Genomic DNA, 11,513 nt, shown 5'->3' with positions numbered 1-11,513 from the left:
TCATTTATCCACTACTTTTCATATCCATCCATCCATCCATCCATCCATCCAGTCATCCATCCATCTACCTATCCATCCACTCATTCATCCATCCATCCTTCTATCCACAGGAAATAGTGAGATTGGAGAAGATATTTCAACCACAGGGAACTGTGATAGATGGTTAACTATCCAATGAGGGGGAAGGGGATGAATTCAGGGTGACAGTGACTCAACAAAGTGGGTCCAGCTTTCAAGGGAAACCCTGACCCAAACCCTCCAAATGCCTAACAGCTATGGGATAGCCCTTAGGCTCCTGTGGGACCCTCAAGAGTACAGGGTCGGGTATGGGTGTCCCCTGAGTCCTCTGCTTGGGTGTAGCCTCCAGTCATGGCCACCTCACTTCCTGGCAGATATTGACGAGTGCCAGGAGCTTCCAGGCCTCTGCCAGGGAGGCAACTGTGTGAACACCTTCGGCAGCTTCCAGTGCGAGTGCCCACCCGGATATCACCTGAATGAGGACACCCGCCTCTGTCAGGGTGAGCACAGGCCCCCCCAGGCTAAGCCAGCCTCTTCCTTCCCTCCCTGCCTCTATGCCCTGCTCAGCCTCACTTTCCCCTTGGGTACTGGGGCTTGAAATACTTTTAGAGAACTGCTCACCTGCCATGCTGTCTGGAGCCCATTGGGAGGATTGGGAGAGGGAAAGTGCCTTAGTTACCTAGAGCTACAAATATCACAGTGGGTGGCTTTAAGAACATCAGTTTATTAGCTCATTAGCTGGAAGCAAAATGTCCAAATAGGGTGTCGCCATGTCCATCCCTCTGTGAGCCCCTCTCCTCGTTTCTGATGATTGCTGACAGTCCTTGGCATTCCCTTTCTTGTAGACAATCCTCACGTGTTGTGTGTCTTCACCACAATTCAAACATATTAACTCTTCTTCAGTCTTCTTTATTCATTGTCCACCTTTCACATGCATATGAGGCTATTGAAAAGACCATGACTTAGGTTAGGCACACCTTAGTCTTCAAAGTGACATCTTTGCTTCTTAACACTTTAAAGAAGTCTTTTGCAGTAGATCTGCCTAGTGCATTATGACGTCTGATTTCTTGACCGCTGCTTCCATGGTTGTTGATTGTGGATCCAGGTAAAATAAAATCCCTGACAACTTCATTCTTTTCTTCATTTATTGTGATGCTACTTATTGGTCCACTTGTGAGGATTTTCGTTTTCTTTATGTTGAGATGTAATCCATACTCCAGACTAGTCTTTAATCTTCATCAGTGAGTGCTTCAAGTCATCTTCACTGTCAGCAAGCAAGGTTGTGTTATCTGCATATCGCAGGTTGTTAATGAATCTTCCTCCAATCCTGATGCCACATTCTTCTTCATATAGTTCAGCTTCTCAGATTATTTGCTCAGCATACAGATTGAGTAAGTATAGGGAAAGGATACAACCCTGACGCACTCCCTTCCTGATTTTAAACCATGCAGTTTCCCCTTGTTCTGTTCAAACAACAGCCTCCTGGTCTATGTACAGGTTCCTCATGAGTACAGTTAAGTGTACTGAAATTCCCATTCTTTGCAATGTAATCCATAAATTGTTATGATCCACACAATTGAATGCCTTTATATAATCAATAAAACAAAGGTAAACATCTTTCTGGTATTCTTTACTTTGAGACAAGATCCATCTGACATTAACAATGATATCCCTTGTTCTATGTCCTCTTCTGAATCCAGCTTGCATTTCTGGAAATTCTCTGTCAATATACTGCTGCAATTGTTTTTGAATTATCTTCAGCAAAATTTTACTTGTGTGTGATATTAATGGTATTGTTTAATAATTTCCACATTCTTTTGGATCACCTTTCTTTGGAATAGGGACAGATATCTGTCCCTTCCGATCAGGTGGCCAGATAGGTATCTTCCAAATTTCTTGACATAAACCAGTAAGCACCTCTAGTGCTGCATATGTTTGTTGAAACATCTCAATGGGTAACCTGTCAATTGCTGGAGACTTGTTTTTGCCAGTTCCTTCAGTGTAGCTTGGACTTCTTCCTTTGATATCATTGATTCTTGATCATATGCTACCTCCTGAGACAATTCTTTTTGGTACAGTGACTATATTTCTTCTATCTTCTTTTGATACTTCCTGCATCGTTCAATATTTTGCCCATAGAATCTTTCAATATTGCAACTTGAGGCTTAAATTTTTTCCTCAGTTCTTTCAGCTTGAGAAATGGTGAGTGTGTTCTTCCGTTTTGGTTTTTGCACATTTCATTATAATAATTGGCTTTGTCTGCTTGAGCTGCTCTTTGAAATCTTCTGTTCAGCTCTTTTATCTTGTCATTTCTTCCATTTGCTTTAGCTACTCTCCATTCAAGGGCAAGTTTCAGAGTCTCTTCTGACATCCATCTTGGTCTTTTCTTCCTTTCCTGTCTTTTTAATGACCTTTTGCAGTCTTCATGTATGATACTCTTTCTTGATATCATCCCACAACTCATCTGGTGTTTGGTACTTAGTGTTCAGTGAATCAAATCTGTTCTTCAGATGGTCTCTAAATTCAGGTGGGTATACTCAAGGTCAATGGCTTTCATGAACTTGTTTTAATTTTCTTCAGCTTCAAGTTGAACTTACATATGAGCAGTTGTTGGTCTGTTCCATAGTCAGCTCTTGGCCTTGTTTTGACTGAAGATACTGAGCTTCTCCATTGCGTCTTTGCACTGACATAGTCGATCTGATTCCATTTGGTGAGATCCATGTATATAGTCGCCATTTATGTTGTTGAATAGGTATTTGCAGTTAGTAAGTCATTGAGCTTGCAAAATTCTATCATACAATCTCCAGCATCATTTCTATCACCAAAGCCGTATTTTCCACTGCTGCTGCTGATTTTTGTTTCCCACTTTTGCATTCCAATCACCAGTAATAATCAATAGATCTTGAGTGCATGTTTGGTTAATTTCAGACTGCAGAAGTTGATAAGAATGTTCGATTTCTTCATCTTTGGCTTTAGTGGTGGGTGTGTAAATTTGATAGGCACTTGGGTTGTTTCCACACATTGGCTGTTGTGACTAGTGCTGCAGTGAACACTATTATGCAAGTCTGTTTGTGTCCTTACCTTTACTTCTGGGTAAACATCTGGGAGTGGAATGTCTCTGCACTTTAAGCTTGATCTTGAAACCAAACTCCAGCCCATGATGAAGTGGTTCCACTGGACGTGGAATGGGAGTGGAGATTTATTCAAATAATTCCCAGATGCCCTTTCCCTTCCCTGCAGACATCGATGAATGCTCAGCACACTCGGGCATCTGTGGCCCTGGCACCTGCTACAACACCCTGGGGAACTACACCTGTGTCTGCCCTGCCGAGTACCTGCAAGTCAATGGCGGCAACAACTGCATGGGTAGGAAGTGTGATGACCCCGGGGACCAGCAGTTGTGGGAGCAGCATGTGGGTACAGGAGGGAGTGCTGGGAGTCTCTGAGCCTTGGAAATGCGTGTTTAGGGAGGAGGGAGAGGGAGGGCTTGGGTATATTTGAGGTGCTGAGATACTGTAATGAATGACCCAGAAGAGACTAGGATTTGGGGGACCAGGGCTGCCATGAATGGTTGCCCAGGTTGTACAATGCCCAAGTCCGTGGGGACAGAGTCATCAAGCTGGTAATTTCTAAATGGATTCATGACTCCTTCTCTCCCTGACCTCAACCACAGACATGAGAAAGAGCATCTGCTTCCGGCACTATAATGGCACATGTCAGAATGAGCTGTCCTTCAACGTGACCCGCAAGATGTGCTGCTGCTCCTACAACATCGGCCGGGCCTGGAACAGACCCTGTGAGGCCTGCCCCACCCCTGCCAGCCGTGAGTGCCTTCTTCCCAGCCTGGCCCTTCTTAGTGCCCAGTTTATGGAGCGGTGGGAGACCATGGGTGGTGCAAATGGTTAAGCACTGCACTGCTCACCGAAAGGTTGGCAGTTTGAAGGGCCTGGTGATCTGCTTCCAAAAGGTCACACCCTTGAAAACTCCATGGAGCACAGTTCGATTCTGTGACACATGGAATTACCATGGGTTGGAATTTGGTGTGGGGTTTTTACAGAGGTACAGCCCATTTCAGGCTCCCAGATTAGCCCACCTTCTTCTCAAGGAAGCTGAAGAGCCAACATTCCATCACAGTGTACAGAAACGAGTAATTTTGTTGGGGGCAAGGCATCTTCCACAGACCGTTTGGGGACTTAGTGAGTGCCTGGGCTGGGAAGAAAGCACAGCTGGTTACAGGAACCAAGGCCCCCAGGGCTGAGGGCAGGGAAGACTCAGGAAGCTTTGGGGAGGACTGGCCTTGATGAGGATGTAGGTCAGGGTAGGGAAGGCCATTCCAAGCAAGGGAGCTACATGAGCAAAGGCCCAGGAGCAGGGTGGAGTAGAACGGGTTGGCAGCTGGGATGATACTTGATGAAATGATCTAGCAGCCAGCCCAGGTTGTCTGAGAGCTGCAGGAGTGGGCAGTGATGAGAGGGGTCAGCTAGCAGTTTACAGTCCAATGGGAGAGCTCATGGTTTAGCGTATGTGGGTGCTAGGCAAGAGTAAGAGTCAGCTTCCCCTTCTGGGTTGTACAGGCTGGGAGAAAGATGCACATAGCCAGTACTGACTGGGATTGTCAAGAACACATGTGGTACCCCAGTTGCCTGCCCTTGAACGTGTACACCTGAAGCTAGGTGGCAGGTAGAAAAGGACAAGGCAGAAGTCTACACCAACAGAAAAGCTGGCTGTGATTGGTCACAGGACGCAGGCAGAGGACCAGCTAGTGAGCCAGGCAGGATCTGGGGATGGGTGACAAGGGGGCACAGTCCCAACATTTGCATCCATATGGATACATCTGGATCTGCTCCTCCTGGAAACTGAGGGCTAGCAGGTCACATCTCAGTGGCATCAGCAAAATGTAATGGGACAATGAGTTGCTCTAGGAGTCCGTGTGCTGCCTCAAGTCAGGGTGGAGGAATTGGGGGGCTTTACAGTTGGCTGCCCTAAGTCCTTAAGGTTGGAGTTTGGTTACAAAGGTGGTCTCACAGAGCATGTCATGTCCAGATGTGCAAATAAATCAGTGTAGATGGAGCAGAGGATGATGGTTGCAGGAGAGGTGGGGGTGGGGGCTGAGAGTCTTGAGGTCCAAACTGAAGATTTCATCATGAGGACACTGGGGACTGGTTGATGGTGCTTATGTAGGGCAGGGGTGGGGGAGGTTGGTCTTTGCATTGGGAGACCACACTGCACAGGCTCATCCTTTAACCCTCCCAGTGCTGGTCAAAGTGGAGGTAGGGAAGGGGCCGGGAGACTGGTTAGGGGCTGGGCTGCAGGAATGGAGGGATAGGGTGATTCCAGAGGAGGGGGTGATGGAAAGGGCAAGGATATCAGTGGGGCAGGGCCTACCGTGCCCATGCATCCATGTGCCCATCCATCTACTCATCCTTCCATCCATCCTCTATCCATGCATTCATCCATCCACTCATCTATCATCTATCCATTAATGCATCCGTACATATATATACCCCCTCACCCCTCCATGCATCCATCCAACCATCATTCATTCTCCATCTATCATCCATTCATTCATCCATTCACTCATCTATCTATCCACCCATCCATCCATTCATCCATCCATATGTACATCCCCTCATCCCTCCATGCATCCATCTATCCCTCCTCTATCTATGCATTCATCCATCCTCTAATCTATCCATCCACCCATCCATACATCCATCCATATGTACATCCACTCATCTCTCCATGCATCCATCTATCCCTCCTCTATCTATGCATTCATCCAACCTCTAATCTATCCATCCACCCATCCATTCATCTACCCATCCATATATACATCTACTCATCCCTCCATGCATCCTTCCATCCATCATCCATCCATTCTCCGTCCATGCATTCATCCATCAGCCCATTCATGCATCTTCATATCCATGTATCCATCCGTCTGCTTATCCATCCATCCACCCACCCACCCATGCCTGCATCCATCCATTGACTCATCCATCCATCTGTCCACCCGTCCATCCACTCATCCATCCATCCACCCACCTACACATGCATCCACCCATCCATGCTTCTGTCCAGTGACCCATCCATCCATCTACCCATCCCTGCACTCATCCATCCATCCACCCACCTACACATGCATCCACCCATCCATGCTTCTGTCCAGTGACCCATCCATCCATCTACCCATCCCTGCACTCATCCATCCATCCACCTGCCCACTCATCCGTATATCCATCCATCCTTCCCATACCCATTCCACCCTTCTTTCCTTTGTCCAGTGGATTATCAGATCCTGTGTGGGAACCAGGTCCCCGGCTTCATCACTGACATCCACACAGGGAAGCCCCTTGGTGAGTGACCACAGCACCTCCATTTGTAGGCTCAGGTCCCTCTGCTACTGTCCTGCTCCCAGCTCTGAGCTCCCCTCTACCTAGGCCCTGCCTGCTCTGTTCTCTCCTGGGTCCCTGGCCATGCCCACTCTCCTTTTCTTCCACACCATCCCACCCCTCACACCTCAGTATGGGCCAGGAATCCTGCCACAGAAGAATTTCCTGTATATTGAATGAGGTTTTGGATAGTTTAATACCTGAATGCCCCATTTCAGTTGTGCAGTATTTAACCAATGAAAGCATTCTTAGTTCTTTTACTCACATGGATGTATCCTCCCTATTTTGGAAAATTGGAACATGGCAGATAAGACTCACTTCCCCTTTACCCACCACCCCAGATTTGCTTGCTTCCCTTCCAGGGTTCCCACTGTTTTATGTTCAGAGCATTTCTTCTTAGTTCTTTCCTCATACATTGGAGTGCACATGTAAGTCCCCCATGGAAAATGTATGGTATTGTTTTCTGGGGATTTTTACATAAATTACGTGATATTCTACTTATGTGTCTGCAAGTGGCTTGCTTCCCCCAGCAGTGTGTCTTGAAAAGGAGCCCCAGTGGTGCAATGGTTAAGCGCTTGACTGTTAACTGAAAGGTTGGCAGTTCAGACCTACTCAGCAGGTTGACAGCCTAGAAAACTCTATGGAGCAGTCCTACTCTGTCACCTGGGGTTGCTGTGAGTCAGAATTGACTGGACGGCACACAGCAATGTGTTTTGAGGAACCTGCCTCTCCCCTTTGCCATTCATCGTAGTAGTCCATGGGCAGGTTCACCTCAGGCCATGAGCCATCCACTCCCCATCATGGACACAGAGCTAGTTTCTGGGTTCTTTTTTATTTTTAAATGAAGCTTTATTGAGATTCTTTCTGTCTTAGTTCTCTAGTGCTGCTATAACATAAATACCACAAGGAGGTGGCTTTAAAGAACAGAAATTTATTTTCTCACAGTTCTGGAGGGTAGCAGTCTAAATTCAGGGACTTGGCTCTAGGAGGCAGTCCTTCCTCTTCAGTTTCAGCTTCTAGTAGCTGCCAGCATCCTTGGTGTTGCTGGGCTTACAGATGCATCCCTCTTGTCCTCTGTCCTCATCTTCCCCCTCCCCTCTGTGTGTGTGTGTGTGTGTGTGTCTATTCTGTTCATTTTATAACTCAGAGGGGATTAAGGTTTAGGATCCACCCTACTTGGGTATGGCCTCATTAACATAACAAAGAAAACCCTATTTGCAGGTAGAGGGGCCAGGATTTCAGTACATATTTTGGGGAACACATTTCAATCCATAACAATTTCGTTTACCACACACTTCACCCATTTCAAGTGTACAGTTCAGTGATTTCTGGTATGTTCACGGAATTGTACAACTATCCCCTCAGTCTAGGTTTACAACATTTTCATCACCCAAAAGGAAGCCCGGCACCCACCAGCAGTTGCTCTCCATTCTCCCTTCTCCCATCCCCTAGGCAACCACTAATCTAGTTTCCAATTTTACAGACTTGCCTACAATGGACATTTCCTATCAATGGAATCATTCAATACTCAGCTTTTTGTGCCAGGCTTCTTTCACTCACCATATTTCCATCCACATTGTAGCAGGTGTCAAAGCTCCATCCTTTAAGGCTGAATAATGTTCCACTGGATAGCTGGACTCCAGTGTGTTTATCTATTCATCTGTTGATGTTTCAGTTTCTTACTAAGCACTGTCCCAGGATGCCCTATTACGGACACACACACATACCCACGAAGCTGCTGCTTTTTAGGAGACTTCACACGCAGGGTTCTTGCTGTTGTTAGATGCCCATGAATCGGTTCTGGCTCAGTGACCCCATGTACAACAGAATGAAACACTGCCCGGTCCTGCGCCATCATCAGTCTTTGCTACGTTTGAGCCCCTTGTTGCAGCCACTGTGTCATCTGCCTTGTTGAGTGTCTTCCTCTGCTTCGCTGACCTAGCACAATGTCCTTTCTAATAACATGTCCAAAGCATGTAAGACAAAGTCTCCACATCCTCCCTTCTAAGGAACATTCTGGATGTCCTTTTCCAAGACAGATTTATTTCTTCTACTGGCTGTCCCTGGTATAGTCAGTATTTTTTGCCAACACCATAATCAAATTCATAATTCTTCTTCAGCCTCCTTTGTTTATTATCCAGCTTTCACATGAATATGAGGTGATTGAAAAGACTATGTCTTGGATCAAGCAAACTGACAGACAAGTGGTAGGCAGGGTTCCTTGATCACAGGAAATTGTGTTTCTAGTGAAGACAAATTGAAGAACAATGGCATCTCATTCATCATCAAAAGGAGCATTACAAGATTTATCCTAACGTTCAACACCATCAGCAATAGGAAGATATCCATATGCCTACAAGGAAGACCAGTTAATACCACTATTATGCAAATTTACACACCAACCACTAATGCCAAAGATGAAGAAATTGAAAATCTTGACCAACTTCTGCAGTCAGAAGTTGTTCAGACATGCAATCAAGATGCATTGATAATTACTGGTGATTGGAATACAAAAGTTGGAAACAAAAACATGTTGGACATTGGAAAATATGGCCTTGGTGAAGGAAACGACATTAGAGATCCCATGATAGAATTTTGCAAGACCAATGGCTTATTCATTGCAAATACCTTTTTTCACCAACATAAATGGTGACACTTGTACCTGGCTGGATAGAATACACAGGATATGGAGGAATCATATCAACTACATCTGTGGAGTGAGATGATGGAGAAGCTCAGTATCACCAGTCAGAACAAGGCCAGGGCCAACTGTAGAACAATCAGTTGCTCATATGCAAGTTCAAGTTGAAGTGGAAGAAAATTAAAACAACTCCACAAAAGCCAAAGTGCAACTTTGAGTAAGTCCCACCTGACTGTAGAGATCATCTCAAGAATAGATTTGATGCATTGAACACTAATGACTGAAAACCTTATGAATTGTAGTGTGACATCAAGGACATCATACATGAAGAAAGCCAAAGGTCAGTAAAAAGACAGGAAAGAAAGAAAGGACCAGAATGGATATAAGACAAGACTCTGAAACTTGCTCTTGAGTGTAGAGTAGCTGAAACAATTGAAATAAATGATGAAGTAAAAGAGCTGAACAGAAGAACATTTCAAAGGGTAACTTGAAAAGACTAAGTAAAGGATTATAGCAAAATCTGCAAAGACCAGGAGTTAGAAAATGAAAAGGGAAGAATACACTTGGCATTTTTCAAACTAAAAGAACTGAAGAAAAAGCCTCAATTTGCAATATTGAAGGATTCTGTGGGCAAAATATTAAATGATGCAGGAGGCATCAAAAGAAGATGGGAGGAATACACAGAGTCACTGTACCAAAAAGAATTAATTGGTCAGCCTTTTCAAGAGGTAGCATATGATCAAGAACCAGTGGTATGGAGACTTCTGGTAAGATGGAATAATAGGCAGACAAGAGACACAGACCCTCTTCAACAAAGAAAAGAAAAACCAGTTGACAGAGATACAGAAAATAATCCTGGAGCCCTGAGCTTTGAAAGGAACTATACAGAAGTGGATTAGGCACCAACTAGTGGAAAAACCTGAACAAAAACAATGAGTACAGAGACGATCAGAGCTGTGGACTGTCAGCTACTCTGACAGGACCAACAGCCTGAATATTTCCAAGTGGTGTTGGGACCTGAGAAGTGACCTAAAGATCAGCCCTGGTCACCAAGGGCTACAGGGACAACTGCACTGGTGGCCTATGACTAGGAAGGGAAACAGCAACCTGAGCTGTTGACTTTCTGCTGTCCGGAGGGCACAGCCATTTTTATTGTTTACATGTGGCAGCCGTTTTAGGTATTTAAAGTGACTGAGGGTGCAGCCATTTTGAATCTTTACAAGTGGCAACCATTTTGGATTTTAAAGTGATAGGATTCTCATTGAGATTCCAGGGACCTAAGAATAGGCTCTGTTTACCAGGGTGGGCAGAGACATACAAGAGGCTGAGAACCAAAGGAGACAAGTGGTGAGTATATAAGTGCTGTCAACTAGTGAATAGAGGAGCACAGCACAGTACCCTGCTTGTATAGATAACATACAAACAAAACAAAACAAAAACACGAAAATCATGGGCAAGTCACTCCAACGTACAACCACCAATTAAACACAAAAACGTCACAATGTCTCAGAGATAACAGAGCATCACAGTCCACGCAAAGAAACAAGATAAAGCAGGAGAAATAAGGGACCAGGATATAGACTCAAAACACATCTGTGAGGAAGATGCAGGATTGAAACTCCTTGATAAGGAATTCAAAAGAATTATATTTAGGTATCTTCAAAGGACTGAGAGACAGATCAAGGAAAACACAGACAAAACCCTAGAAGAATTTTGGAAGAAAATACAATTATTCTTGAAAAATTAGAAATGATTTAAAATCTACAGATAGAAATCCAGAAGATTGATACTAAATTGTCAGAAATGGATAACACATTGAAAAGGCAAAGGAGTAGAACTTAAGCAATGGAAGACAAAATTAGTGAGATTGAAGACAAATACCTGAATACTTCTCTGGAAAGGGAACAATCAGAAAAAAAGATTAAAACAAAATGAAGAAAGCCTAAGGTTTATGTGGGATACCATCAAAAGGAATACCTACATGTCATTGGAATTCCAGAACAGGAAGAGAAAAATAAAACCACTGAGAAAATTGTCCAAGATTTGTTGGAAGAGACTTCCCTGATATGATGAAAGATGAGGATATATCCATTCAGGAAGTCCAACGAACCCCAAACAGGACAGACCCCAAAAGAAAATCACCAAGACATAGCATCATCAAACTCACCAAAACCAAAGACAAAGAAAGAATCACGAGAGCAGCACAGGAAAAATGAATAGTTACCTACAAGGGGCAACTAATAAGACTAAGCTTGTATTTCTCAGCAGAAACCATACAGGCGAGAAGACAATGGGATGGTATATATAAAACACTGAAAGAGAAAAATTTCCAACCAAGATGTATGTACCCAGCAAAACTGCTGGTGGAATTAGGACATTTCCAGATAAGCAAAAATTAAGGGAATTTGTTAAAACCAGACCAACCTTACAAGAGATGCTAAAGGGAGCCCTTTGGACAGAGA

The 11,513-nt window shown here is 44.5% G+C and overlaps 1 protein-coding gene across 1 annotated transcript in view; it reads left to right on the top strand.

Moving 5' to 3' along the window:
- FBN3 (fibrillin 3) overlaps positions 1-11,513 on the top strand; it is a 123,632-nt gene that overhangs the window by 76,880 nt on the left and 35,239 nt on the right. The window contains exons 36-38 of the mRNA XM_007953714.1: positions 3,259-3,384; positions 3,692-3,841; positions 6,303-6,374. Coding sequence (XP_007951905.1) covers positions 3,259-3,384; positions 3,692-3,841; positions 6,303-6,374 — 348 coding nt within the window. The remainder of the gene's footprint in view (positions 1-3,258; positions 3,385-3,691; positions 3,842-6,302; positions 6,375-11,513) is intronic.

Source organism: Orycteropus afer, unplaced genomic scaffold (genome assembly GCF_000298275.1).
Source record: "Orycteropus afer afer isolate SDZICR_OR568_19922 unplaced genomic scaffold, OryAfe1.0 scaffold00405, whole genome shotgun sequence".
Classification (NCBI taxonomy): Eukaryota; Metazoa; Chordata; class Mammalia; order Tubulidentata; family Orycteropodidae; genus Orycteropus; species Orycteropus afer.
This window is presented reverse-complemented; position numbering and strand designations above follow the sequence as displayed.